Source organism: Poromitra crassiceps (assembly GCF_964638095.1).
Source record: "Poromitra crassiceps genome assembly, chromosome: 9".
NCBI classification, from domain to species: domain Eukaryota; kingdom Metazoa; phylum Chordata; class Actinopteri; order Beryciformes; family Melamphaidae; genus Poromitra; species Poromitra crassiceps.
The window spans coordinates 36,620,251-36,645,328 of record NC_139630.1 but is presented as its reverse complement, the minus strand read 5'-3'; the positions used below and the strand labels follow the sequence as shown (position 1 = coordinate 36,645,328).

Genomic DNA, 25,078 nt, shown 5'->3' with positions numbered 1-25,078 from the left:
CATGAGAGAATGATTTAGAATAGCCTATAGTAGGGGTTTTCAAAGTCTGAGACTGTGGGCCCCCATGCAGAAAGGAGCCCCTTCACTCAAATCCTGGATGCCTATTGGATCATGATTGTTATTTGATCCCATATACACTCAACAATTGAGCCCAGATAGCCGGATATTGCTGTTACATACATAAAAAGGTCTGTCTGAAGGCCTTTATTAGTTTCTGGCTCTTGGAAAGTGGGAAAAACTGTCAAATTCCCCCAAACTACTGTATCTCTGAACTATCTCTTTAATCAAATCACACACATTTAGGCTATTCTATGATCTCCTGCAATCACTGAGCCTCCCCTGAAACTGTGTGAAGCCCCCCTGGGGAGGCACGCCTCCCACTTTGAAAACCCTGGCCTATAGAATTGCAGTGAAATTTGCAAACTAACTAAACTGTCATACTTTGACTGTCTTTTATGTAAGCAATACACGCTTGTAACACAGGACAACAACGCCTTACTTTTGTAAGTGTGTTTACGGTTTTGTGCAGTTTACTTACATGGTTTCTGGTTATTGAAGTTAAAACATTCCAACCTTAATTTTTCAAATAACCTCCCACTCATTTTGAGTAGCCACTGTACTACATTAGCCTAGGTAAACCCAGCCCCCACGTGACCTGCTCTCTCAGTTCCCAGTCACTAGCACTACCTTGTGACTGTAAGCAGGGTGAGCCTGAGAGCAGGTCACTGGGGGCTGGGTTTACCCAGGCTAGTACTACATTGCCTAGTAGTGCAACTTTACATTGGGATTATTCTTGAAGACGTTTACCAGAGACGATGGATTAAAGAGACACTGAAACATCCAGTCACTTCCTGTATCTGTTTCTGCCACTGCCACGCCTCCTTAGGAGACTTAGGAGCCAATGAAGTTAACATGGAGAGACAGCCAATCACAAGCTGCCATTTAGGTAGTCTCGTTTCCAGAAGTTTGGTGAGCGGCGCCACCTAACCACCAAAGGTAAGGTAGTGAAACGGATTAAGACTGAAAGCTGAGTCTACCATTTAGGAGACCGGAATAATACTATTTCATACTATTGGTGGAGGCTGGAATGCACTGTCTCTATAATCCATCGTCTCTGGGTTTACTTATAGATGGAAAATAAGCATTTGAAACTTTCTTAACACAACATATAAAAATACATGTCTGTTAAATACTGCAGTACGTGTTTAAAAACACATGCATAGAAATGATTTACACCCATACACATGTAAAATCCCTGTTCAGCTGTCACATATACTGCCACCAGTCCCCAAACTTCTTATGACAAATCCACAAACTAATAGATTTCCAAATGTTTATGTTCAGAATGGCTAATACAGCGCTGTATCCAGAGTCTGTCTGATAAAGTCTCCGAAAACAAAACAGGTTCTGGGAAACGCCACTAGACCACATGATTTAAATGTTAAATTATTCCAGGCAGTGTGACAGCTTCCTTCAATGAGGTCGTCCACCCTGTGATATCTAGAGGAAGCGGGCAAACTGCCTCAGCAACAACCATTAAAATCCCAGCTTGTGTCATTCCCATTGCTCATATGAAGGCAATTATGAATGTAATTAAGTTCAAGACCTGTAATCACACCTGACAGTAGACTCTCTCATAAAAAAATAAAAAATATAAACTCATATAGCACATTTTATACAACAATGTAACCTAAAGTGCTTTACAAACGTGGTTAAAATAGTTTAGGCTGTCAAGAAGTTTCCAACTCCTATTTGTCTAATGTCTACTAATCTAAATCCATTTTGATTTACTCGGTATGCTTAGACATAATAAAATCAATAGGGAAAAAGTGGATGCACAGATACTAGTTGATTTAATTTAAACATAAACCATTCATTTGGGTTCATAGGCCAAAAATTATTGGAACCGTATCATGAATTGGAGACATTGCACACCGATGTCTTATAAATTACATATAAAAAAGAAAAGAAAAGTAGAACCCCAAGGAAATCTGACATTTGACAGACATGTTACCAGTGATGTGTGACGCCCTATTTAGGCCTATTATCAGCCCAATATCTGATAACAGTCTTAGCATGCATCTCCAGTTGCATCTCTTGTTATGACAGCCTCTTGAAGTGTATCAAGTTTTCCAGCTTTGTAGTTTCAGGTCATTCTGTAGACCCTGAATCCCTGCTGCGTGTTTGGGGCGAGACTCTCATAACAACAGAAGTGCAACCAGTCAAACCTGAACTGGTAACCCAAAGTTCAGGAGAAGATTTGGCCCTCAAAGCCTATGTCCTGTAGGCCTACACAAAGTCCAGGCTGATTCTTACAATATATACTGTAGGCCTATTGCATAAGCATGTATGCTAAACAAGTAGGCCTATACCAAACATCTATCCCCAGCATAAATGTGATGTCATAAATCCCACTGTGACATCATCCATGATGTCATAAATGCATAAATCCCACTGTGACATCATCAGTGATGTCATAAATCCCTGATCCCACTGTGACATCATCAGTGATGTCATAAATCCCACTGATGACATAATCATTAATGTCATAAATCTGACATCATCGGTATCATCGGTCTCATTGGCCACACAGCAACCGAGTTGTGGGCAAGGCCGCGCAGCGGACGAGCTGCGAATGCGAGCTGCAGGGCCAGCTTGGCGAGCTGCAGGACGGGGCGAGGCCACGAAGGGGCCGAGCCTAGGAATCGAGCGCACATAGCGTGCGAGATTCCTAGTCTTCTTAAAATTGGCTAAGTGGTGTCTGTCTGTGGCGGCAATGTGTGTCACGATTGTGATGTCATCAGTGATGTCACTTGAGCAATTGTGATGTCATCATCAGTGATGTCACTCGTGGTGGGGGTATACATAGGTCACTATAAACTCACCATTATACCACAGGCACATTCCCTGGAATAATTGGGAAAAGGTCAGCTTGATTAAGTAACACATGGAGTGAGCCTACTATTCACTATTCAAACTCAGCTTGGGCTTCAGGACAAACTAGCACACTGCAATTGATTTACAGCCCCTTCTCATATTACACTATACGTGATTCGTTCAGCAGGAGCCCAGTCTTCCCCCTCGTTGGCTGGATTGTACACGTCAGCAGTCAATAAGTCACTGCCTGTAGTACGCAAGATGGTTCAGAGTCCCATCATCCGCTTCCTGGTATGAGCGTACTGATACATTGCACCTACTTTCGGTAAGTCAGCTTCATTTGACGTTGGTAAATTATCGTATTTTTGACAGAAAATCACCATATCGCGTCTAGCTCGCACACCAACCTTGCGCACTTTGTTCTGCCTTTGTTTCCCTACAGGTGCCAAAAACGATGTTTGAAGCGGGTGTAAGTTGTCGACGCGGAAGACACGGTTTTGAAGTTTAGGAGACAAAAACACAAGAAGAGTTTTGACACTTCATCGGAGACGCGTGTCAACCGACGCTGGAGTTTCACAGCAAGCCATCCAGGAGAAACAATGTTGCGATCAAGTTTACAATGAAGACGCTCGCAACCTTGAGGTGATTCCAAGCCATTGTTGTTGTATCCGAGAGGTTTTGTAGGCTGCTTCGCGAAAATGAGGTTTCGGCTGCTCAAACGGAATCTGCTCGCTCTGTTGGGTGTTTCCTTTGTAGTTGTGACTCTCTTGATTGTATTAATCGTTTCCGATAATGACACCGGCAAGCCTAATAACGTTGTTCAGGAAAACCAAGGCATGCAGTCTGGCGACACATTGAAATTTAACTTTGGTTCAGTGCCAGAATTGACTAAATCAGTTTACAGTGCCAATTACAAGCAATGCATTCTCAACGCGGATAAGTTTCCAGGGGAGCCTCTACTGGTGCTAGTTGTGCAGGTCCACAACAGGCCTGAATACCTCCGATTGCTCATCAAGTCATTGGAGAATGCTGCAGAGGTCCACAGCTTCCTCCTGATCTTCAGCCACGACTACTTTTCAGAGGAAATCAATGCTATTGTGCAAGGGATAACTTTCTGCAAAGTACTGCAAATCTATTTCCCTTTCAGCACTCAGCTGTATCCCAGTGAGTTTCCTGGGCAGGATCCACGGGACTGCCCTCGGGACATATCCAAGGCCGACGCTCTCAAAACAGGATGTGTGAACGCAGAGCACCCTGACTCGTACGGACACTACAGGGAAGCCACCATCACTCAAACCAAACACCACTGGTGGTGGAAAATTCACTTTGTGTGGGAGCGGGTGCAGGTGATGCAGGGCTACAGCGGCTTTGTAATCTTTCTGGAGGAGGACAACTACATCTTGCCTGACTTCTACCATCTCTACAAATCAATGATTGAGTTCAGGAAGAGCAACTGCATGGACTGCGACATGCTGGCTTTGGGAAACCACAATGGGCTGACGGATTTTACCCAACTCTCCAACAAGGTGTTGACCACTGGGTGGATGTCCACTAAGCACAACATAGGCATGGCCATCTCCAAGGAGGTGTACTACAAGCTGATGGGCTGCAGCGACGCCTATTGCACCTATGATGACTACAACTGGGACTGGACCCTGCAGCGCCTGTCGGGCACCTGCATATCGAAGGCCATCAAGGTGCTGGTGGCACAGGGCTCCAGGGTTCTCCATACCGGAGACTGTGGTCTTCACCAGAAGGTGAACTGCAGGCCAGAATGGGCCTCGCAGAAGGTTGACGAATCCCTCAAAATGGCCAAGGATGGCCTGTTCCCTCCATCTCTCGTCCTTAACGGTGCCGAGTCAGTGGAGCACAAGGCACACATGAAGAACGGGGGATGGGGAGACGTACGAGACCATATTCTATGCAAAAACTATTCCAAACGTCTTTGAGCTATGCATTTTCTCAAAGAAATATCATGGGTAAACTCCTTCAGTGATGTGCTGCAGAATATGTGCCATTCATACACAGCTTTTCAGGGTTTCAGAGGCCACAGCGGGCTGAATTATCACTTATGTTTATGTTTTCTTTCAGTGAGGTCTTCCAAGGTTTAGAACCACAATTGAGGTCCAAGGATGTTGCATGTGTGTTTATGCAGCTAGATATCAACTTACTTTTACTCTTCATCACCAAAGCTGCACATTTGCCAAAGACTTCCTTAATGTGTGTTATGAATAATGCATGCAAGCACAATAGTTTTGTTCAGTTTCATGTCATCAGGTTTGTTCTTCTCTGGATGTCTTATACATTAAGACAAATTAATTGTGACAGTGATGGAAAGTGAGAGAAAGTATATCATAGTTGGCATATTCACATAATTTGCATTTTGAATTGCAATGTTAAAATGAAATGGGAGAGAATTCAGTTGCATTTTTCTTTTTCTTTTTTTACATGTGCTTTTTACGGTACTGTTTTTTTTTGTGCAACTACAAAAATGCACATGCAATGTACAAACCTACATGTAGGTTATTAAAGATATGACAATCTTCAATATAATGCAAAAGTTTTACATTTAGTTTGCTATTGAGCCAGCGCTGCCTTTGAAGTTGACTGACGTTACTTTCAAAATGCACATCATGGAAATTTTGTTGGCGAGTGTAAGTTAGTGAGTATAACCATTCTTTCTGTTATAACCAGGGCTTGTTTGAGGTGTATAAGGGATTGACACAAATTACTAAATGCATCGTCTCCCACCTACTTGTTAAATTTGTACACATTATACTCTCTGGTTGCAACAACAAGAACTGGCTTATTGATTCATGGTTGTCTGTATTTGCTTTCTGATAGGTGGGAGTTGACCTTTTGGAGTCTTGTTCAAGATTTGGGGTTTTGCAAACGTCATCAGGGTGATCTGTGACTCCGCTTTCTATATTTGCACGTTCAATGATAAAAGGTGTATTGCTGGGATATAACATGAGAACAGAATAAATTACATTGTTTAAATGCGTGGGAAAGAGTGATTGTGAGCTTTGCCAGGCACTCATTCAGTTTAGATACTGTATGTCCCAATTTGACATCATATTCCTGAAGTTGCCTTTTGTTTTTGGGAAAATACTTTTAACATGAACATTGTGACGTAATCTTTACCTGAAAACTGACCAAATGTGCCTTTTGATTGTTCATTCATATGTGCCTAAACCTGTTTTTAATAGACATTTTTAGATATGCCCTAGATGCATTTCTGTTGACCAAGTACTTAAGACTACTTGCCAATATTGAGAATGTCATTATACTAAATGCCATTGTCTTTATTCGTTTGTAAATTGTGGAGGGGAAATTGAGTTTGTGCAAAATGAATGTGTGTCAATCTCACAAAAAAGTTTCATCCCACCTAATTTGTTAATGTATGTGTTTAATAGGTAAATGTCATGGCATTGTGCTAATAACCTATTGTGTTCTCGGTGGGCCCCAATAATAAGTAGTTTAACCTGGTATAAGTGCACCACTTCAGAGTTTGTGTGTTCCTATAATGGTCAACATGACATGCCTTATGGAGATTGCTGGTCAAGACTGATACAAGTGAATGTGAAAATTGAACAAATTGTATTTTTTAGTGCAAAGCACAATCTATTTCTTAGGAGCATTATTTGGTTATATTTCTCCTGATATGCAGATCTTTGTATAAATGACTTTCTGTGATATGTTTGTGTGTTTGGGAGAGGTTCCTGACTCAGTTGATTTAGTTGGCGAGATGTACATAGTTGTTCATAGCAAGACCAACATTTATTTTTGCCTGCAATTTTTTGTTTCTTTGTCCTTTGATCATCACTTGAAATAGCTGTTTGTTGCTGTGTTCACTCAATGTTTGCCAAAATGGGAAAATAAAAGAGGTTGAATTTTGATTTTGTCTCATTATTAATAAAATAAGGTAGAATGCGAGCTCAGTCTGACTGCTTTGACAGCCTGTTAAAGACCTTGGACACTGTAGGCAAGGCCTTTTGGACTCACATTTGGGCATAAGCTATTTTTTTCTTTTTTCACCTTTATTTATTCAGGGGAGTCTCACTGAGAGCAGTGCTCTCTTTTTCAGGATCACCCTGTTCACATTCACACATACATACCTGGAAGCTGACCAGACTAATCTGCTGGCCACGAGTAGCTCCACTGAAGCGGTTGGGGTGGTTAAGGGCCTTGCTCAGGGGCACCTCGGTGGTGGTAATGAGGGCGGGGCAAGCGCTGCCTTTTCACTTTCTCCACCCAGATCTATCCTGCCGGTCCCGGGGATTGAAAGGACAACCTTTCAGGTAAACAAGCTCACTCTTCTAACCATTGGGCCAACACTGCCCATGTTTAAAATGGGTTATACAGTACTTTACAATAAGGGTACAGTATGGGTTAGTTCATGCTTATTAAGAATTATTAAGCATCAACAAGCCGTTCATTAATATACTCTCTTGTAAGTGTTACTATTACCAAAAGAAAACGCTCATCCCATCCCAGATGCAAGGTATTTCAATTGACTATAAAAATAGGCAGAGGTCATGTGACTGAATCCAGTGCTCCCATTGGTCAGAGTCTACCCCCTGTTTATTTCCGGAAGTGAATTGTTGTCAGTGTCAGACCTGTCAGACTTTCCTAAAGGGCTTTCTTTCACATCCCAAACCCACAGCGCCGCAAGGACACGGTGAGCAGCACGGCTTGTTTTCTGTTCAACTGTTTACAGGCAGAACGTAAGAAGTCAGATGTCAATGGCTTCAGTGTATCTTGTTGTTTACGTTTCTAGATAAGGCCAGGGTTAGCTCTCCAGAGCTAATCGTTACGTAACGATAATGGACTTTTACGTCTACATAAGGCAGATAAATAAAGCATTATCATTGCTCTACCAAGCGACAGTGGAAGATTTGCATCGATTAGTCAACAATATAACACTAGAAAGGGAGCCAAACAGCTGCTTATACGTGTGCTAGGCTAGCTAGCACGCTAGTAGCGAGCTACAGCGACCGTATCGGTTAGCTGAAGCTGCCTACTGAGTGTAAACTTATCAATAAAATGCAGTATTCGTGAGATTGCCTACTCTATTATGTCAAATATGTGTTCATAGCAGTCATTTCGAGTGACTTCGTTGATTCACTGCTCCATCTGTCCTCCAACAGATTTAGGTGTGTCCTCATCCAAGCCACAGGATGGCACATTGGTTTCACAGAAACCCACTGAAGGCAACAGCGCCTGTTTCCTTTAATTTCTATGGAGTAGCCGGGAGTCCTGCTGCCAACAAGATATGCAAGTATGTCTTATCTCACTTTACACAGGCTGGGCAGGGTAATGTTATCAGAATGGACTGTGATTATGATATGATTGCAGACAGGCATGGTGTGTGTAGTATTTTCATCTTTATAAAGAATCAGCTATTCTAGTTTCTCATGATGCTGTAATGGTGCCTGCCTCGGTGACTGTCACCTGATCATGGTCATCTGTCAATATGAACATGTATGGATGTAATCAATGAATGAATAATGTAGCAGTCAACGTGATTGTGAATATCAACTGTCTGATTACTGTTTTCATTTATTTCAACACATTCAGTGACCTGAGGACAACCAGAGCGAGACTCCTGGAGATGTTCACCGATCTCACCTGCAACCCTGAGATCATGAAAAATGCCACAGATGCTTACTTCTCCCTCCTACAAGGTCAGTTTAATACCGCAGCAAACGTGTGGCAGTTTAGATTTCTTCTATGTCTCGCAGGGTTATAAAAAAAGAAAGCCAAGTTGCAGTTATTTTATATGCTAATTTGCATTCATACAGTAAATAACTTGATGTTGTGAGTGTTTTCCAACAAAGACAACTCACTCAATTAAATCCTCTATAATGTAAACTACCTGTCCCTTCTAACATTTCCTTCTATTTTGATCATTTTTTGTTGCCACTAACAAGCTGCTGCTGGTTTTTTCATTGGTTTATAATACATTAATAGGCTTCATCACATCCTTGGATGGAACCACACAGGAGAACAAGATGAGGTTCATCCAGAACTTCAAGTGGATCGACACCTTACAAGGAAACACACCAAGGTAAACACACACACACACACACACACTCCCTTTCCACCTCCGTTCGGTTTCTTTTCACACAGAGAACAATCCAAGCGAGCCAAAATGCATTACTACTACAAACCATGTGAGAACGTTCAGTCTGCTTAGTTATTATTACTCAGATGTGTTCCTGACTAGTGCACATTGTTATGCAAGTTAACATGGAGCAATAGCAGGATTGACATTTAGAGAGCCCCTAAAGTCACGAAAGGTGATGTTTTTTTACCTTGTGCGCAGAAGATAAGTACAGGTTATTATCTTGTGATATATTATTATTACAGTGGAATCTGCTTATAGTGATCACGGTTGTAGTGATCAACCGCTTATATTGATCCAAAAGCTTTTTCCTGAATCATTCCTATACACGTGCTGTTTAAATAATTTGCTTTTAGTGATCAGTACTCCGTTTACAGTGATCATTTTGCGCCTTGTCCCACCTGAGAACGATGGATTTTTTTTAAGCCACAGTCATTTTATTATTATTTTACTTACAAACTGCCAAAAATGAGATACAGCCGTGATACTCGCCGCATGTCTGTCTATCTGTGGAGAGGTGGTGGCATCTCTGTCTACGCAAGACCGCTGTGTTTGAAACAGCTGGAGGCCTAACTTACTGTATGGATTTTTAAAGTCAATAACATTCCTTTACTTTATATGTACTGTATTCATGTAATACATAATACAAATATCAATCAGATGGCAATCTGCATGAGAAATAAAGAAAAAGAAAAACATCTGTTTTAATGATCATCTGCTTTAGTGATCAATTTGACATGTCCCAAGGTGATCACTATAAGGAGTGCACAGTATAAAAATATCACCTTTGAGGACTTTAGGGGCTCTGTAGGCATTTGCTCATAACCTTCATGATTCGGCAAAACTGTACCAGCAGAATGCCGAATGCACTTTGAGGAAACGTCTTGAAAATACTATACTCCTATAGTTGTAATTCTATAGTAGTACAGTGATACTATACTGCGGTAGTTGGGACGGATCAAGGTCGGATCACGTTCCCACCACAAACTAACCTCTCCAGGGGTCGTTTAGGACCGGACCGAGACCACCTCCTCTAAAGGGTCTCTGTGCGGTTGTTTTGTTCCGCACCTGAGTGTGATTAGTGTGCTCACACACCTGCCCAAATAAATCACACCAAGGGGCAAAACGAACCAGAGTTTGATTTGACCAGACTAAAAGCACAAATGTGCAAATGCCCTAACGCACTACTTTACTCCAGTATTTCAGTATATTTTGCAATTTATCGTTCTAGTCTCTTCTACCACCATACCGTGCATAGGCACAAGAAGCATTCACTGTCGATCTTGGCACTACGTTGCAACCACAAAAGCTGAATATACTGATCCATTGCTTGAAATGTATCCATCACAGTGGATGAGGCGAGAGAATTCTACGTTTTGGCCAAATTTTGAATAACATCAGGGCTAAAAGAACACGGATGCTATAATTTACATTCCATCTGCTTTGGCACTTGTCTTTTACAAATAAAATGCCACCATTGCTCTTTAGGTCCTCGAGGGGTATGCATGACTAGAATGGCAACAGTAGATGTACACATACTGTACTTGCACATCCAACAACAAACCATCGGGGACTGATGAACACATGGAACCGCAACTCTTCAGGTGCTTCATCCAGCACCACAAATTAGTTTAAGATTGTATATTTTAACCTGCCGATCATTGTTTTTAACATGCAAAAGTGGTTTGTAGATTGTAGGGGAGACAAAATTGTCAGTCACAGCCAAAATGAACCAGGTGCAAATTTTCCATCCTGGTATTGTTGAGCAATGTGCTTGTACCAATGTTTATTATCTCTCTGCCTCTCTCTCCTGCTTTCCTTCCAGTGCCCAGCAGGATGCAGTGTTTGAACTGGTCTCCATGGCCTTCAACGTGGCCGTCTGGTACACCAAGTTTGCCTCAAGGCTAGCAGGGAAGGAAAAGTACGTTTCTCTTATGTGCTTTAGTTGTGTATATTTGCATTCATTCATGCTAATCAATTACAGGTTTTGGCATTTGTGGTATAGATTCTTGCTAGGTCATAATAATTGTATACTGCATTTTTACTGTAAACAATTTGTGCTGTACTGTTACTGATGATCTAATCCTACGTTGACCTATTTCATAGCGTAACAGAGCCGGAGGCGAAAGAAGTTCACCGGAGCCTGAAGGTTGCTGCTGGGTTATTCAAAAACCTCAAGGTGAGGAAGCTCTGCAGTACAGATGTGTTCCCCCTAAGAATTCACTCCCAGTATCAGTATTGGTGTCCTGTACATGGATATTTTCTATCTGTATCTGTTATGGGATCTCATTTCACAGTGATTGTCCTATATCTATTTCGGCTGAGTAATCAGGCCAGTCATTTTTATTACAACTGCTGACGGAATTCAAGGAAACCAGTGGTGGCAGTTCCTTAACATTAACACTTGGACCTTTACTATTATCTGTATATTCTACATGGCTCTCTTAATGTATGGTTTTACTGAGCTGTGGAACAATATTTAACATTTACATTGTGTTTCCTTTCTTAAAATAAATTAAGGGCAGTGAATTGAACTGTCCTCCAAGTAGCGACCTCATCAGCAATGTGCCATTTAAAAATAATAATGTTTTTCCAAATGACCCTGGAACAAGAGCCCATTCTGTTCTCTTATTTCACCTCTTGCACACTTGAACCTTGGCCTAACTGTAGTTGTGACTCATGAATCTCATCACAACTTGAATAGTTTTGCTGAGGACTACCCAATAGTCATGATGAGGTCATAGATAATGATGCTCTCCTCTAATGTTTAGGGAACTACGGCACAGCGCCCACGGGATCGCCACACCCCTGAGCACACCTTAACATCTACTTGTTTAAATGGAAGCTGAGTCTCTGCTGTGTTTCCTACAGGAGGTCCACACCCCTGAGCACACCTTAACATCTACTTGTTTAAATGGAAGCTGAGTCTCTGCTGTGTTTCCTACAGGAGGTCCACACCCCTGAGCACACCTTAACATCTACTTGTTTAAATGGAAGCTGAGTCTCTGCTGTGTTTCCTACAGGAGGTCCACACCCCTGAGCACACCTTAACATCTACTTGTTTAAATGGAAGCTGAGTCTCTGCTGTGTTTCCTACAGGAGGTCCACACCCCTGAGCACACCTTAACATCTACTTGTTTAAATGGAAGCTGAGTCTCTGCTGTGTTTCCTACAGGAGGTCCACACCCCTGAGCACACCTTAACATCTACTTGTTTAAATGGAAGCTGAGTCTCTGCTGTGTTTCCTACAGGAGGTCCACACCCCTGAGCACACCTTAACATCTACTTGTTTAAATGGAAGCTGAGTCTCTGCTGTGTTTCCTACAGGAGGTCCACACCCCTGAGCACACCTTAACATCTACTTGTTTAAATGGAAGCTGAGTCTCTGCTGTGTTTCCTACAGGAGGTCCACACCCCTGAGCACACCTTAACATCTACTTGTTTAAATGGAAGCTGAGTCTCTGCTGTGTTTCCTACAGGAGGTCCACACCCCTGAGCACACCTTAACATCTACTTGTTTAAATGGAAGCTGAGTCTCTGCTGTGTTTCCTACAGGAGGTCCACACCCCTGAGCACACCTTAACATCTACTTGTTTAAATGGAAGCTGAGTCTCTGCTGTGTTTCCTACAGGAGGTCCACACCCCTGAGCACACCTTAACATCTACTTGTTTAAATGGAAGCTGAGTCTCTGCTGTGTTTCCTACAGGAGGTCCACACCCCTGAGCACACCTTAACATCTACTTGTTTAAATGGAAGCTGAGTCTCTGCTGTGTTTCCTACAGGAGGTCCACACCCCTGAGCACACCTTAACATCTACTTGTTTAAATGGAAGCTGAGTCTCTGCTGTGTTTCCTACAGGAGGTCCACACCCCTGAGCACACCTTAACATCTACTTGTTTAAATGTGTCGAAATGGGTACGGTGCGCCCACGGAAAGGATTGACAGATTGATAGCTCTTTCTCGATTCTGTGGGTGGTGGTGCATGGCCGTTCTTAGTTGGTGGAGCGATTTGTCTGGTTAATTCCGATAACGAACGAGAGTCCGGCATGCTAACTAGTTACGCGGCCCCGTGCGGTCGGCGTCCAACTTCTTAGAGGGACAAGTGGCGTTCAGCCACACGAGATTGAGCAATAACAGGTCTGTGATGCCCTTATCTTTCCATGGGGACATTTCCACACATCTTCAGACAACCACTGTAGCATGCATGGATGCGTGCCGGATGCGTGCACATTGCCACACACAGCATGGTTACCCATGGCCCTGTGTTGTGAAACTCATGTTTTAATTCTACTGTACTGTAACCTTAGTTTCAAACGTATCCACCAGACACATTTAGAACACATCGATTACCACTTGTACTCTATTAAACACATAAACAAAACCTGATCATAAACCTTATAATTACTGAATTATAACATCATAATGCAATAACCTCTAACTTCTTCTTTTCTTCATGCCATTCGGCTACTGCTCTCTGAGCAACACCAAGCCATGGTGTCCCAGATGACATCACTCCTCCGCTGAATGTGCACGTTGGCTTGTAGGATATATGACCCAAAGTCACTGTGGGGTTCGAGGGGATGTGGGCGCACCGTACCCATTTCGACAAATGGAAGCTGAGTCTCTGCTGTGTTTCCTACAGGAGGTCCACACCCCTGAGCACACCTTAACATCTACTTGTTTAAATGGAAGCTGAGTCTCTGCTGTGTTTCCTACAGGAGGTCCACACCCCTGAGCACACCTTAACATCTGCTTGTTTAAATGGAAGCTGAGTCTCTGCTGTGTTTCCTACAGGAGGTCCACACCCCTGAGCACACCTTAACATCTACTTGTTTAAATGGAAGCTGAGTCTCTGCTGTGTTTCCTACAGGAGGTCCACATCCCTCGCCTCATCACCCCAGCTGAGAAGGGCCGAGACCTGGAGCCCAGAGTGATTGATGCATATATCATCCAGTGCCAAGCAGAGGCACAAGAAGGTAGCTGCACTTTGAGACTTGAACATTCCACTAGCCATTTAGCATTAGAAATTTGGAGCAAATTCTTAGCCGAAGCCAGCGTATGGCTGACCTACGCATTGTATTTAAGGCACAAACATGAGTAGCTGTGGTAAAAGTGAGCCTTGACTTGGATCATTTTGTAGGTAACCATAATATTGAGTCTGGCTTTCATTCTGACCCAATGGTGGCTAAGCCGCAGGCCTTAAATGCCCATAGTAATACGGAAAAGAGGCTTTGGATAAAATCCAAAAGTACTGTAGCACACGGATCAAGTGTAAATAGAAACTTTTATTGAACTAACGTTTCGACACAGGATGCGTCTTCATCAGAGTCTTCATGCCCATAGTAATACCTTACTGTGGATGACTGGCTGCACATTGTACTGTCTGTATATTTTACACTGATGTTATTAGTTTGTTGTCTTATATTGTAACATTTCTCTGTTTCTTAAAGCCTGTTTTGATGTTTCCTTTAACAGCAGCAGTACTGAGGGCAAGACAAATTCCCGCTTGAGGGACAATACATTTGAACTTTTATATGATCCTAATTTGAAATAATATGATCAAAATTGTAATTGTAATTTTGCAGTATGTAGTAATACATTTACTCATGCATTATTCTTTTCTGTAACAAAATGTGTTTAACTTGGGGATTAAGGTGGGCAGAATAGGAGAGTTAGCCTAAGAGCAGTTTTCCCTTCAAGCATAGTTAATTAAGTTCAGATTGACATGTGACCATACTGGTGCACACCAGGTGCTCAGATGTGAATGATACATATCCTATCAGTGGTAATGCATTATTATATCCATATTTTAGGTGTCCTGGCTTTCTCTCTTTCTCCTTTTTACAGTGACAATTGCCAGAGCGATTGAACTGAAGCATAATGCCACACTCATCGCAGCTTTGGCCTTTGAGACGGCAAACTTCTATCAAAAAGCTGGTCAGTGTTTTTGCACTTTGAAAAGTTCTACTAAACAACTGATTAGTTTACAACAGTTACAGTGCCTGTTACCTGTAGGAAATCATTTGTCCTTCTTGTTTTCTCGTGTAAAACATGAATCGCATACAGTGTAACAGATCAGGCACCAAGACAGCGTAATGATGAGGAAGTTTCCATTACATTGTCATAATAGGCCATTGAAGGTGAATATTTGTGTCTTCCAGACCATACGCTGAACACTTTGGAGCCAGAGTGCAGTAGCAAGTGGAGGAAGTATCTTCAGCTGAAGCAGCACTTTTACATGGCCTATGTAAGTCCTTGCATATCGATGTAGTTCACAGTCTTCCTTGTGGACCAGAGCTTTTTCAGCAGCACCCTCGGTCACAGATCCACACACTCACAAATGGGAACATTTGAGATGTACTGTAAGTGCCTTGCTTAAGATCAACTTGACTGTAGTTGAGAGTAGCCGTCAAGGGAGGGAAGAGTATTTCACATTCACTTCCCCTGCTTCGATTTTCCCAACCTTCCAGTCACAAGGCTGCATCTCCTACCTGCAACAAGACAACATCAAACTGCTTGATATCGCTGTGTGGAGTTTGACTCTCCCTCACAAGAGAGACGAGTCAGGCTTACGGCTGTGGTTCTTCAGCAAACCACTAGGGCTGGGTATCAATACTCGATAACTTTAAGGTGTTGACCGAAATAACCCTGTCCCAAGTAGTATTGAAACATCTCTAGTCAAACAACGATACCTGGATTCGATCCTTTTTGTACACGGATCTAGATGTTTTGCTCTCAGCCAATCACCGCAAGCATTATAATAACCTATACAGTCTCCCGATGTTGGCACTTCAGCATGCCAAGATGCCACCAAGACATTCAAATTCACATAATGGATATCGATTGAAGTGGGGGGGGGGGGGGGGATTATCGAATGAAGCACTCTATTGGAATTGGTATCGCTTTAGGGGTACTCGTACAGTATTGGTACTGGTATAATCTTTTAAACGATACCCAGCCCGAGCAAACACTAAATCTCCTGATCACACTCTGTAATTCTGCTTGAAGGCATACTGCTATCATGGACAGACGCTGCTGGCGAGTGACAAGTGCGGCGAGGCTATAAGATCTCTCCAGGAAGCGGAAAAGTGTACGTATTTCTTGAACTTGACAGTTGTTTTTATTCCCAGTTGCAAGAAAAATAAAATAAACTACAGGTCCAAGTTGTTGTACCTTACTTTTTTTTGCTGTTGCTTGTCCTCACCATAGCTTTCTGGCTTGAGGATTTTGTATTAATCTGATAGCATCTGTGTTAAGGTTACTATTAATCTGATAGCATCTGTGTTAAGGTTACTATTAATCTGATAGCATCTGTGTTTAGGTTACTATTCATCTGATAGCATCTGTGTTTAGGTTACTCGCGCGCCGAGGCCCTGTGTAAAGAGTATCGTCAGACAAAAGGGCCGGGCAGCACAGCCAAACCTTCAGAGCAGCTGTTCTTCCTCAAGCTGGGCGGCCTCATCAAAAACACCCTGGAGAAGTGCCAGAGAGAGAACGGCTTCATGTGAGTCATACAGACACAGACACACACACACACACACACACCCACAGTCACACATAGTGACACACGCACAGTGACACACGCACGCACACAAACACACTTGGGTACATACATCCCTAAGCATGCACAAACAATTGTCCATACGTGGACACACTCATCTTTTGTTACACACAAACACACACAGTCATATGTTAGTGGAAACACACATACCGGTGTATTATACTTGCACAGATGCAGATATGCAAGTAAATCCATATACAGTCACATTCATTTAGATTAGAAGCATGTATTTGTGCCTAATTGGGGAGAAAAGACATATAATGTAGAATGTCTATAGTGGCTTTCAGATGACATATTGTGCCCTCTGGTGGCCATATTGGAGGTGCTCACCTTGTGACAAAATGTCTGCCCAAAGCTGGGTGCATTTCTAAACTTATCATGTAGCCAGACGTATGGAATGGTTATTTCTGTGCTGTTTTTGACTGGGATCTGATCTTTCCAACATGGTTACATCTGATCAGGTTTTGTGTTTTAAGTAATGTCACCTTGTTAGATGGAAAATCATAGTGTCGGATGGGCTGTCTTGTTAGTAGCACATCTGATTTGCACTATGGATAATGTTATGTATCTAGTGCTAATAGTGTCGGGTTTTGTGCCAACATTTACAACAGTTGCTTTAATAAATTATCTTGCTGGCTTGCCAGGTGACAATGCTCTAAAACCAACTACAGTACTTGTTCAGACTAACTGAGCTGACACATCTCATGCTGGGGACAAATCTATTGTACCTGACAGTCCACTTACTTTTACTTAAAATGCTATTTTTTCCCACATATCTCCTCCAGTTGTAATATATTTGCCATTATTTGTAGTTGCTAGGAGATTTGGACGCAACTGCAAAACCTCAACATTTGCATGAAAATGCCCCCAGAAGCACAGATTGGCATGATCAGAACTCACACATACAAATGTTTTTTTTTTTTTTTTTTTTTTTTTTATGTTTCTCACTTTAATTGCAATTTGGGGCATATCCTGCAGATACTTTCACAAGGTCCCAGCGGAGCCGCCCCAGCTGGAGCTGAAGGCAAGCTATGGTCTGGCTGAGCCAGTATCCTTTGAGCTGCCGGCCCTGAGTGAGCAGTGCACGCCTGAAGTCTATGCCACCTTTGACCTGACCAAGGGGGCCAAAAATGACAAGGTACTGCAACTCACCTGAACGTTTCACCTGAAGCCATGCTGAATGATGAGATGTATACAGGTGGAACAGAACCTTTATGCCAAACAAAAGTGACTTTGTCAGTTGGTATTGTCTATATAAGTTCAGCCTACTTCACTTTACTTAAAGGAGAATTTCGTTTTTTTACACCACGGTCCTCATTTCCAGTTTAGAATATGATGTTTTACTCACCGAAATAGTTCCGCGTCATTCGGATGCCCAGGGAAGATTTTGAGCTCCGAGTACACTCTTCAAACAGGCTAGAACCGCTAGAACGGGAGCCCACGGGGCATTCTGCACGGCAGTGCACGCGCTCTCTAAATGACACTTTTTCTGTCAGATCACGGTTCATTATGGTTGTAAATATAATTATTTAGGTAACAGCTAGAAGCTAGGCTAACAACAACACCGGAGTCAGCGTTGATCTGACCCGGATGGGGTTACAGTGCGTATCGTCCCCCTTCTGTGGTTTCTCTGAAGAAGTGGTTTCACAGAGGGGGGAGATGGGCACTGTAACCCCATCCGGGTCAGATCAACGCTGACTCCGGTGTTGTTGTTAGCCTAGCTTCTAGCTGTTACCTAAATAATTATATTTACAACCATAATGAACCGTGATCTGACAGAAAAAGTGTCATTTAGAGAGCGCGTGCACTGCCGTGCAGAATGCCCCGTGGACTCCCGTTCTAGCGGTTCTAGCCTGTTTGAAGAGTGTACTCGGAGCTCAAAATCTTCCCTGGGCATCCGAATGACGCAAAACTATTTCGGTGAGTAAAACATCATATTCTAAACTGGAAATGAGGACCGTGGTGTAAAAAACCGAAATTCTCCTTTAAGTTTATTTTATTTCCCCCCCCTGAAAGCACATGGATATAAAAGTCTTCAGCAATGCTACAAAAAAAAAGTTTCCATTTGAGTTGTTATGATTGATTAATAGTTTTCATGTGATTCTGAGGTTGATTTGCAAGTTGCTAAATATTTGTTTAATTCCCTTCTTGTGGTGGTTTGATTGCAGGCCAAACCCAAACATGAGGAGGAAGTGAAACCAGTGAAGGAGCCAGATTTGAAGCCTCAAAAGGACACAGGCTGTGTCATCTCCTAAACTTTCAGTGGATGACATTTTCCCATCTCATGCTTCAGTACGGCCTATTATAGTGATGGCATCCATTCCCTTTCAAAAGAACCCCTCCATAGGAAAACATGTATTTTTTTTTTGTATTGTTAATTCATGGTGTCTTACATTTATGCTGAAAAAAGAAAGAACGAAAAGAAAAAGTGTATTTGGGTATGACAATATCATATCGCCTGTCAGCTGTCAATTATACAATACAAAGCTGTCAATTATATAATACATTACATCTAAGCCGGCACCAATTTATGATCTTAGAAAGTAAGAAAGATGTGACAAATTAATCTAAAACAGCTCGCATTGATGACATTGGTGGCGTTTACTCGGAAACTGATCTGTCTAAAAACTTAAGTTAGTGAGTTAAGTAATGCAAAAGATTTTAAAGTTTCGTTTAGAGCATTGTTGGTCATTTGAAGTCAATCAGAGGGGTTATTATACAGTAGGTAGCTCAGTTAGGTCTTTATATGAGGTAATTTAAATGAGAATAATGATAAATATAGCTCATAAAGGTAAATTAGTCATATCAATGGTGCCTTTGGCTGCAGGTAAACCTCCTTACTGTGGGCCCTTACAGGATGCGATGACTGAGTCTCAGGATTTCCAACCTCTGGCACTGGAGTGCTCTGGCCTGCATTTAGATGCCCCCAAAGAATGGAAACTGGTCCAGTGAACATACTGGAAAATAGCCTCAGAATACAGTCCTGGACGAAAGATCAATGCAATTATTTTAGATGCACAAGATTTGACTTTTCAGGTGCTTGAGTCACATCGGAAGTGAAGGGAAAACATTCTTAAATTAAGTATTTACCAATACACAGGACTTGAGCTATCCATAGACAGAGAGCTTATAGAAAACCGATTTAAGTGGGTGGTAATTACCGGTGCCGTCATGGTGTTCATCAAAGTCGGCAACTCCCGTTATAGCTTGGCAGTAAATCCCCTGAATCACCCTTTATATTTGCTTTTGACAAACCTTAACCTTTGATTGATTTGAAACCATTTCAGAGTGAAGTTTTGTTGAGGACTGCGTCAGAAAAGAAGCTGTTCATGAAGTTATATTAACATTAGAACTGTAAATCAACAGGCAGCAGAAAATGAACAAGACTGCATGGGTTATTATTACTGATGCATTGGGTTTGTTTTTATCAGTAGCATTTTATGATCAATGTTTTTGTTTTTTTAAGACTGCATGACGCATCCATTGTAGTTCTTTTTGTACATGAGGTAGCTGTTTTCTACTTTTACTATTTTAGGAAAACTATAGCCTATTATTGAATCATACTTTCACATGATGGTGGCTATCTGGGGATTTTGTAAAACATCCCTGTTAATATTAGATCTTAATTTATTTTGTTTTAATGATATTTTAGTTGAGAACTTTTAACACCCGTTACCATACAAACCTATGTGAAACATAACAATTCAATGTTTTCGATAATGCTGAAGTGCTTTTTCCTCCATTGTCTTCTTGAAATGGGATACATACATGACGCTCTCTCTTGTAAGCTTTCCAGCTGCCAAGTGTTAGTGGATGAGATTAGATGTCTGTTGAGTGTGTTATCCTCTTGATTTAAGACTGGGCGGGGGAGGCATTACCAGATCACATGGGCACAGAAACAGAACAACGCCTGTATTGAGGTGGGGAAAGCACATGAATTGTCTATTTCTCAAATGAGGTCCGTGTTGACCAAGAGCTGCTCCAGATGTTGTCAGAGAGGATGCAGTAGTTACTCAAATTGTCAAACCTCTTCCACTTCAAAAATGAAGTAATCTCAGAAGCGTAACTGTCAATCGGTCAGAGCTATGTGTAACCTGTAATGTAGCCTACTCGCCACATGCATTCGTGTATTCGCTTTGAAGCAGCATTTAGCCTCTACAACTGAGACAGTAGCCTACAATTCTGAAAAAGCAGACCAACTAATTTTCTCACTTGTTACTGTATAATTTCTACATAGCACATCGCAATGCCTTTGCACTTTATATTCAGTTGTGCAGGTTCTCCAGTGCATGGGGATCCATCCATGGGGTGGAAGCAGCACGTCAAAAGTACTGGTTAAAGACACTTATCTCCTTCTTGTCAAGTTTGATTTTGACTAACATGTTGGTTCAATATACTGTACTTGGAACTGTGGGTTTAATTGACAAATATTCCACAATTCGGACCAATGCTATATATATATATTTTTTCCTTTTCAAGGCACCGGTTTATCAGTAGGGTGTGCCAAATCATAATTACAATGTACACTCCTGTAGCTCATTCATCTAATGTCCTTCATGTAAAATGTATTTCGAATGGTATTAAAACTATCCATGGAACCAGAGTATTCTAAGTTGTGTGTTTCTAAGGTGCATGTTTTATACTTATGAGCACCATGCTGGCATCCATAATATTACATTAGAATAGAGTGCAGTCTGCATAAAAGTTGGCAATACACCTTGACATTCCACACGCTGCAACAAACCCAACCCCTCAAGCCCGAGAATGAAACTGACTGCATTGCAATGACAGCGCTCCAACCCCTGCTTGTGTTAAGGTTGACTCTGACGTCTCAGGTTTCACCACTATTGCAGGATAAAGACTGATCCTATATCCTGTATTTAGGTTGTTTTGTTCCGTCAAAGAAGAGTGAACGTGGTTGGACATCTCTCTCTCTCTCTGAAATGAAACAGAATCAATTGTCTTGTTGTGCTGGAGTGGGAAAGAAGCACTGAAGAATGGGCGACAGTCACCAGGAAGTAAGTGTTGTAAATACTTCGAAGGTTAAGCAAGACATAGCTTACTGATACAACTGTATGCAACTGTATTTTGTGACTCTCCCTTGGTAAATAATTGTTCTGCCATGCTCTCACTATCCTGAAGTAGTGCTACTACTTAACTGACTTGACACACATGCATACTTCACATATGTATACACTAGCCTATGACATGTTGAATAATGAGAATGTGCTATTAACCCAAGGGGTCGGGTCAGATAACAAACAAAATAGAAGCTAAAGTAAAGATTATGTAAAGCCATGTTGTCTCTGTTGTCAGGGTGAAGACATCAAGGAAACAGCGTTTGGGGGTGCTTCCCTGTCCAGACAGAGGAGGGTCATCCACTTCTCCAGTGGTGAAACTCTGGAGGAGGAAGAGAAGGATGAGGAGGATAGCGAAGAGGAAGAAGTAGATTCATCAAATGGACAAGCCTTCAGGGAACCAGCAGCGAAGGTGTGAAACCGTTTAAGGGAGAGATTCGTTTTTTCAACATGACCTCATAGCAGTCACATTTCTCTGTGTTGTCTCTGTCTCTCTGTCTCTCAATCTTCTCAGGCCAGATTCTCATTCAAGAATGTGGCTGTTCTAGTCGGGAGGATGGCACTGCATAGTAAGTATTGTCACGTGTGCCATTATCATTTAAAAATATATCCAAGCTATGCAGGAAACTCTCACTGTCTGAGTCACCAAATCTTGGTTTCCACATTCAGCTTGCGATTTCCTTGGAGAAAAACTGGCTGGTCTGCTTGGACTGAATGCTGCTAAATACCAATACGCCATAGATCAGCATCACCATGATCACAAGGTAAAGTAGCCTAAAGCAGCCCTGTACTTACAGGGTAAATTCACATCCTGTACCCTGTACTTACTGTGTAAGTACCCCGTACTTACCCTGTACGTACCCTGTATTTACCCTGTAAGTACCCCGTACTTACCCTGTAAGTACCCGTACTTACCCTGTATGTACCCTGTATTTACCCTGTAAGTACCCTGTACCCCGTACTTACCCTGTATTTACAAGGTAATTTGCGGGCTGTATTCTAAAGCGTTACCCTCATTTTGAATCCACATTATTGAATTAATCCATTCTGTTCACAAGAGCATATACTTTAGGTACAGGGCTGTACAAGCCCAGAATCCCTGGTGTTTCAACACATAATTCCCCACAATTAACTCAGTATGCAGAAGAGACCTCAGCACTAACAAGCCTTTTTCACCCAATGGATAAAATATCTCTCTCCACCTCACTGATAGACAACAGGCAGTCAAGGCACTGGAGAGGGCCTCTTCGAAGGTGGCCCAGAGAGAACCCACCTCTCTCCCAGACTGGAGAGGCGTCAGTATGGAGCTACAGAGGCACTAAGAAGCCCTCCGCATTCTCATAGGACACGTGACGACAGAAATGCAGGATCTCACAACAGAGCCTATCAAGAAGATGACGACCACTTGAAATAAAGAAGCAAGAGGCTGGGATTTCATTTGCAAGACTTAAATCTCATTCATTATACTGAATGTCTTCATTGTAGGCCTACAGTACCATTTCTGACACAGCAACAAGTGGGCAAGTAGCCACTACACTGTGTACAAGAAATAATGCAGGATGGTAGGACTGATTGTCGTGGCTATGGGATGCTATAGCCTACATCAGTGGTAGTCAACTTGCGGCCCGGGGGCCAGATGCGGCCCGCGATAGGTTGCAGAGTGGCCCCCCGACCATTTTCTAATTCCCAATGAAAACTAACATGAAATAAAGTTTGACTGAGCTCCAGCTAAATTGTCAAATGCCGCTGTCTGCTCACCAAACAGGCACTACTGTATGTACTTAACTAACTTAACCTAACTAACTTAAACTAACTGTGTGCACAAAATTGTCAGACTAAACTACAATCCGCTACAGAAAAATGTACATTAATTGTTTATTACCTGGCCCCTGGCCTAGTGGCCTCCTATAATTTTACGAAAGTGGCCCCCGGGCAAAGCAAGTTGAGTATCCCTGGCCTACATGTATGCAGTTTGATTTTAAGGCAAATCTTACTTAGCTATGCCATTTCACTGTGAGGGCAAGCAATAAAGAATGTCATCTGATTTGTGTGTATCTTTAGTATCAAATTGAGATGATTCACCGTTTGCTGACACGTCTGTGAAGAGGAACGCTATAGGCAAATAAACAGCAAGACGAACAGCTCCACACACAACTAACGACTTATACTATTACTAAGAATTTGTAGTCTAACTTTGTCATATTATGTGACAAGTAATAGTGATAAAAACCTTTTTCGATGAGGATGGGATTTGAACCCAGGAGTGCAAGACCACAATGGACTGCTAATCCATTTGCACGCGTGGGTTCGAATCCCAATCACCAAGAACAAGATTCACACATCTTTCATTCATTATACAGAATGCCTTCATTGTAGGTGTCAAAAAGGCCCTCCCTAGGGTAGCAGTGACACTCTCACCGTCCCCCTCACTCTCTCTCCCCACCTGAAATCTAAATCACCAATTACACGGACTTTTGGCCAATCAGAACAGAGCTAGGTTTGCCCACGGTTACTCCCTCAAACGTAGTCTGAAGTCTGCCACGCGTCAGAGGCTTCCCTGGATTATTAAGGACTTTAGTGTGTCTGTTTAACTGTCATCGGTCTCCAGTGCGTCTAGAGCAAGTGAGTAACGTGTTTGAGGAAGTTTTATGATATTTGCAATTGAATTCGCCAATGAAGAGTAGGCCTATGTGTTTTAGGCGATTTCGGGGAGCTCATGTTTATGGTTTCTGCCACTAATTGTTTACAACGTTAACAATAGTAACATTACTATCAGCTGTAAAATAGGCATCGTGTCTTGGGCGTACTGTTACAACTGTTACAATATTATGTTTGGTTCAATGGTTTATGCTGGTTTGCCGACAGAAAAGCGAACAGCAGCAGCTAGTTCAGCCATAGATGATGCTGTCCATGTATCCTGCTGGCTACTAGAGGGCGATGTTGCACCGCGGATGGACATTAATTCCATCTACTGTATGTTGTTTCAGCCTCAGATATGCCTACAGTAGACGCATTATTTATCTGCTGTTTGCAAGTTGTATTACCCTGTACAGTGTAAATGCATATTTGAGAAAGCAATGCAGTCTATATTTTCTACATGTGTTATATTTCATACAGATATTTGACATGTTTATTCTGGTTTATTATTATTTCCTTTACACACAACATAAGTTACACAACATGACCACTTAATCATCAGATTGGTCGTGGTGGTATTTACAGAAATTGAATTAACGCAGATGTCTTCAATTTCTGTGTAAAAGGATATTTAAAAACATAAGTGTGTGTATCAAATTGAGATGCTTCACACATTTGTGAAGAGGAATGCTGGGCAAATTAGCAGCAACACAACAACTAAATGCACAAATGAGTATTTATCCCAACGGTGTATTTTATGTCATAATAAGGTAAATTTGTGTCAAAAGAAAAATAAT

The 25,078-nt window shown here is 42.0% G+C and overlaps 3 protein-coding genes across 4 annotated transcripts; all 3 read left to right on the top strand.

Moving 5' to 3' along the window:
- The first annotated feature begins 3,080 nt into the window (after positions 1 to 3,080).
- LOC310781964 (alpha-1,6-mannosyl-glycoprotein 2-beta-N-acetylglucosaminyltransferase) lies at positions 3,081 to 6,776 on the top strand. Its single transcript, XM_083642615.1, has 2 exons — positions 3,081 to 3,202; positions 3,320 to 6,776. The coding sequence occupies exon 2, from the start codon at positions 3,576 to 3,578 to the stop codon at positions 4,824 to 4,826; it is 1,251 nt and encodes a 416-aa protein (XP_083498741.1). The 5' UTR covers positions 3,081 to 3,202; positions 3,320 to 3,575; the 3' UTR covers positions 4,827 to 6,776.
- A 697-nt stretch (positions 6,777 to 7,473) lies between these two features.
- Positions 7,474 to 21,160, top strand: brox (BRO1 domain and CAAX motif containing). Its single transcript, XM_083642780.1, has 13 exons — positions 7,474 to 7,558; positions 8,028 to 8,158; positions 8,458 to 8,564; positions 8,851 to 8,947; positions 10,830 to 10,925; positions 11,111 to 11,183; positions 13,876 to 13,981; positions 14,853 to 14,942; positions 15,167 to 15,252; positions 16,014 to 16,095; positions 16,359 to 16,509; positions 17,545 to 17,704; positions 18,735 to 21,160. The coding sequence occupies exons 2-13, from the start codon at positions 8,058 to 8,060 to the stop codon at positions 18,819 to 18,821; spliced, it is 1,236 nt and encodes a 411-aa protein (XP_083498906.1). The 5' UTR covers positions 7,474 to 7,558; positions 8,028 to 8,057; the 3' UTR covers positions 18,822 to 21,160.
- Positions 21,161 to 21,368: 208 nt separating this feature from the next.
- Positions 21,369 to 23,666, top strand: LOC310782027 (protein FAM177A1). Of its 2 annotated transcripts, XM_083642677.1 has the most exons (5): positions 21,369 to 21,584; positions 21,883 to 22,056; positions 22,159 to 22,213; positions 22,314 to 22,408; positions 22,858 to 23,666. In XM_083642677.1, exons 1-5 carry the CDS (start codon positions 21,564 to 21,566, stop codon positions 23,056 to 23,058), a joined length of 546 nt encoding a protein of 181 aa, XP_083498803.1. In that variant the 5' UTR covers positions 21,369 to 21,563; the 3' UTR covers positions 23,059 to 23,666. The 2 variants fall into 2 exon arrangements, with proteins under 2 accessions (XP_083498803.1, XP_083498804.1); XM_083642678.1 differs by lacking the exon at positions 22,314 to 22,408.
- The last annotated feature ends 1,412 nt before the right edge of the window (positions 23,667 to 25,078 follow it).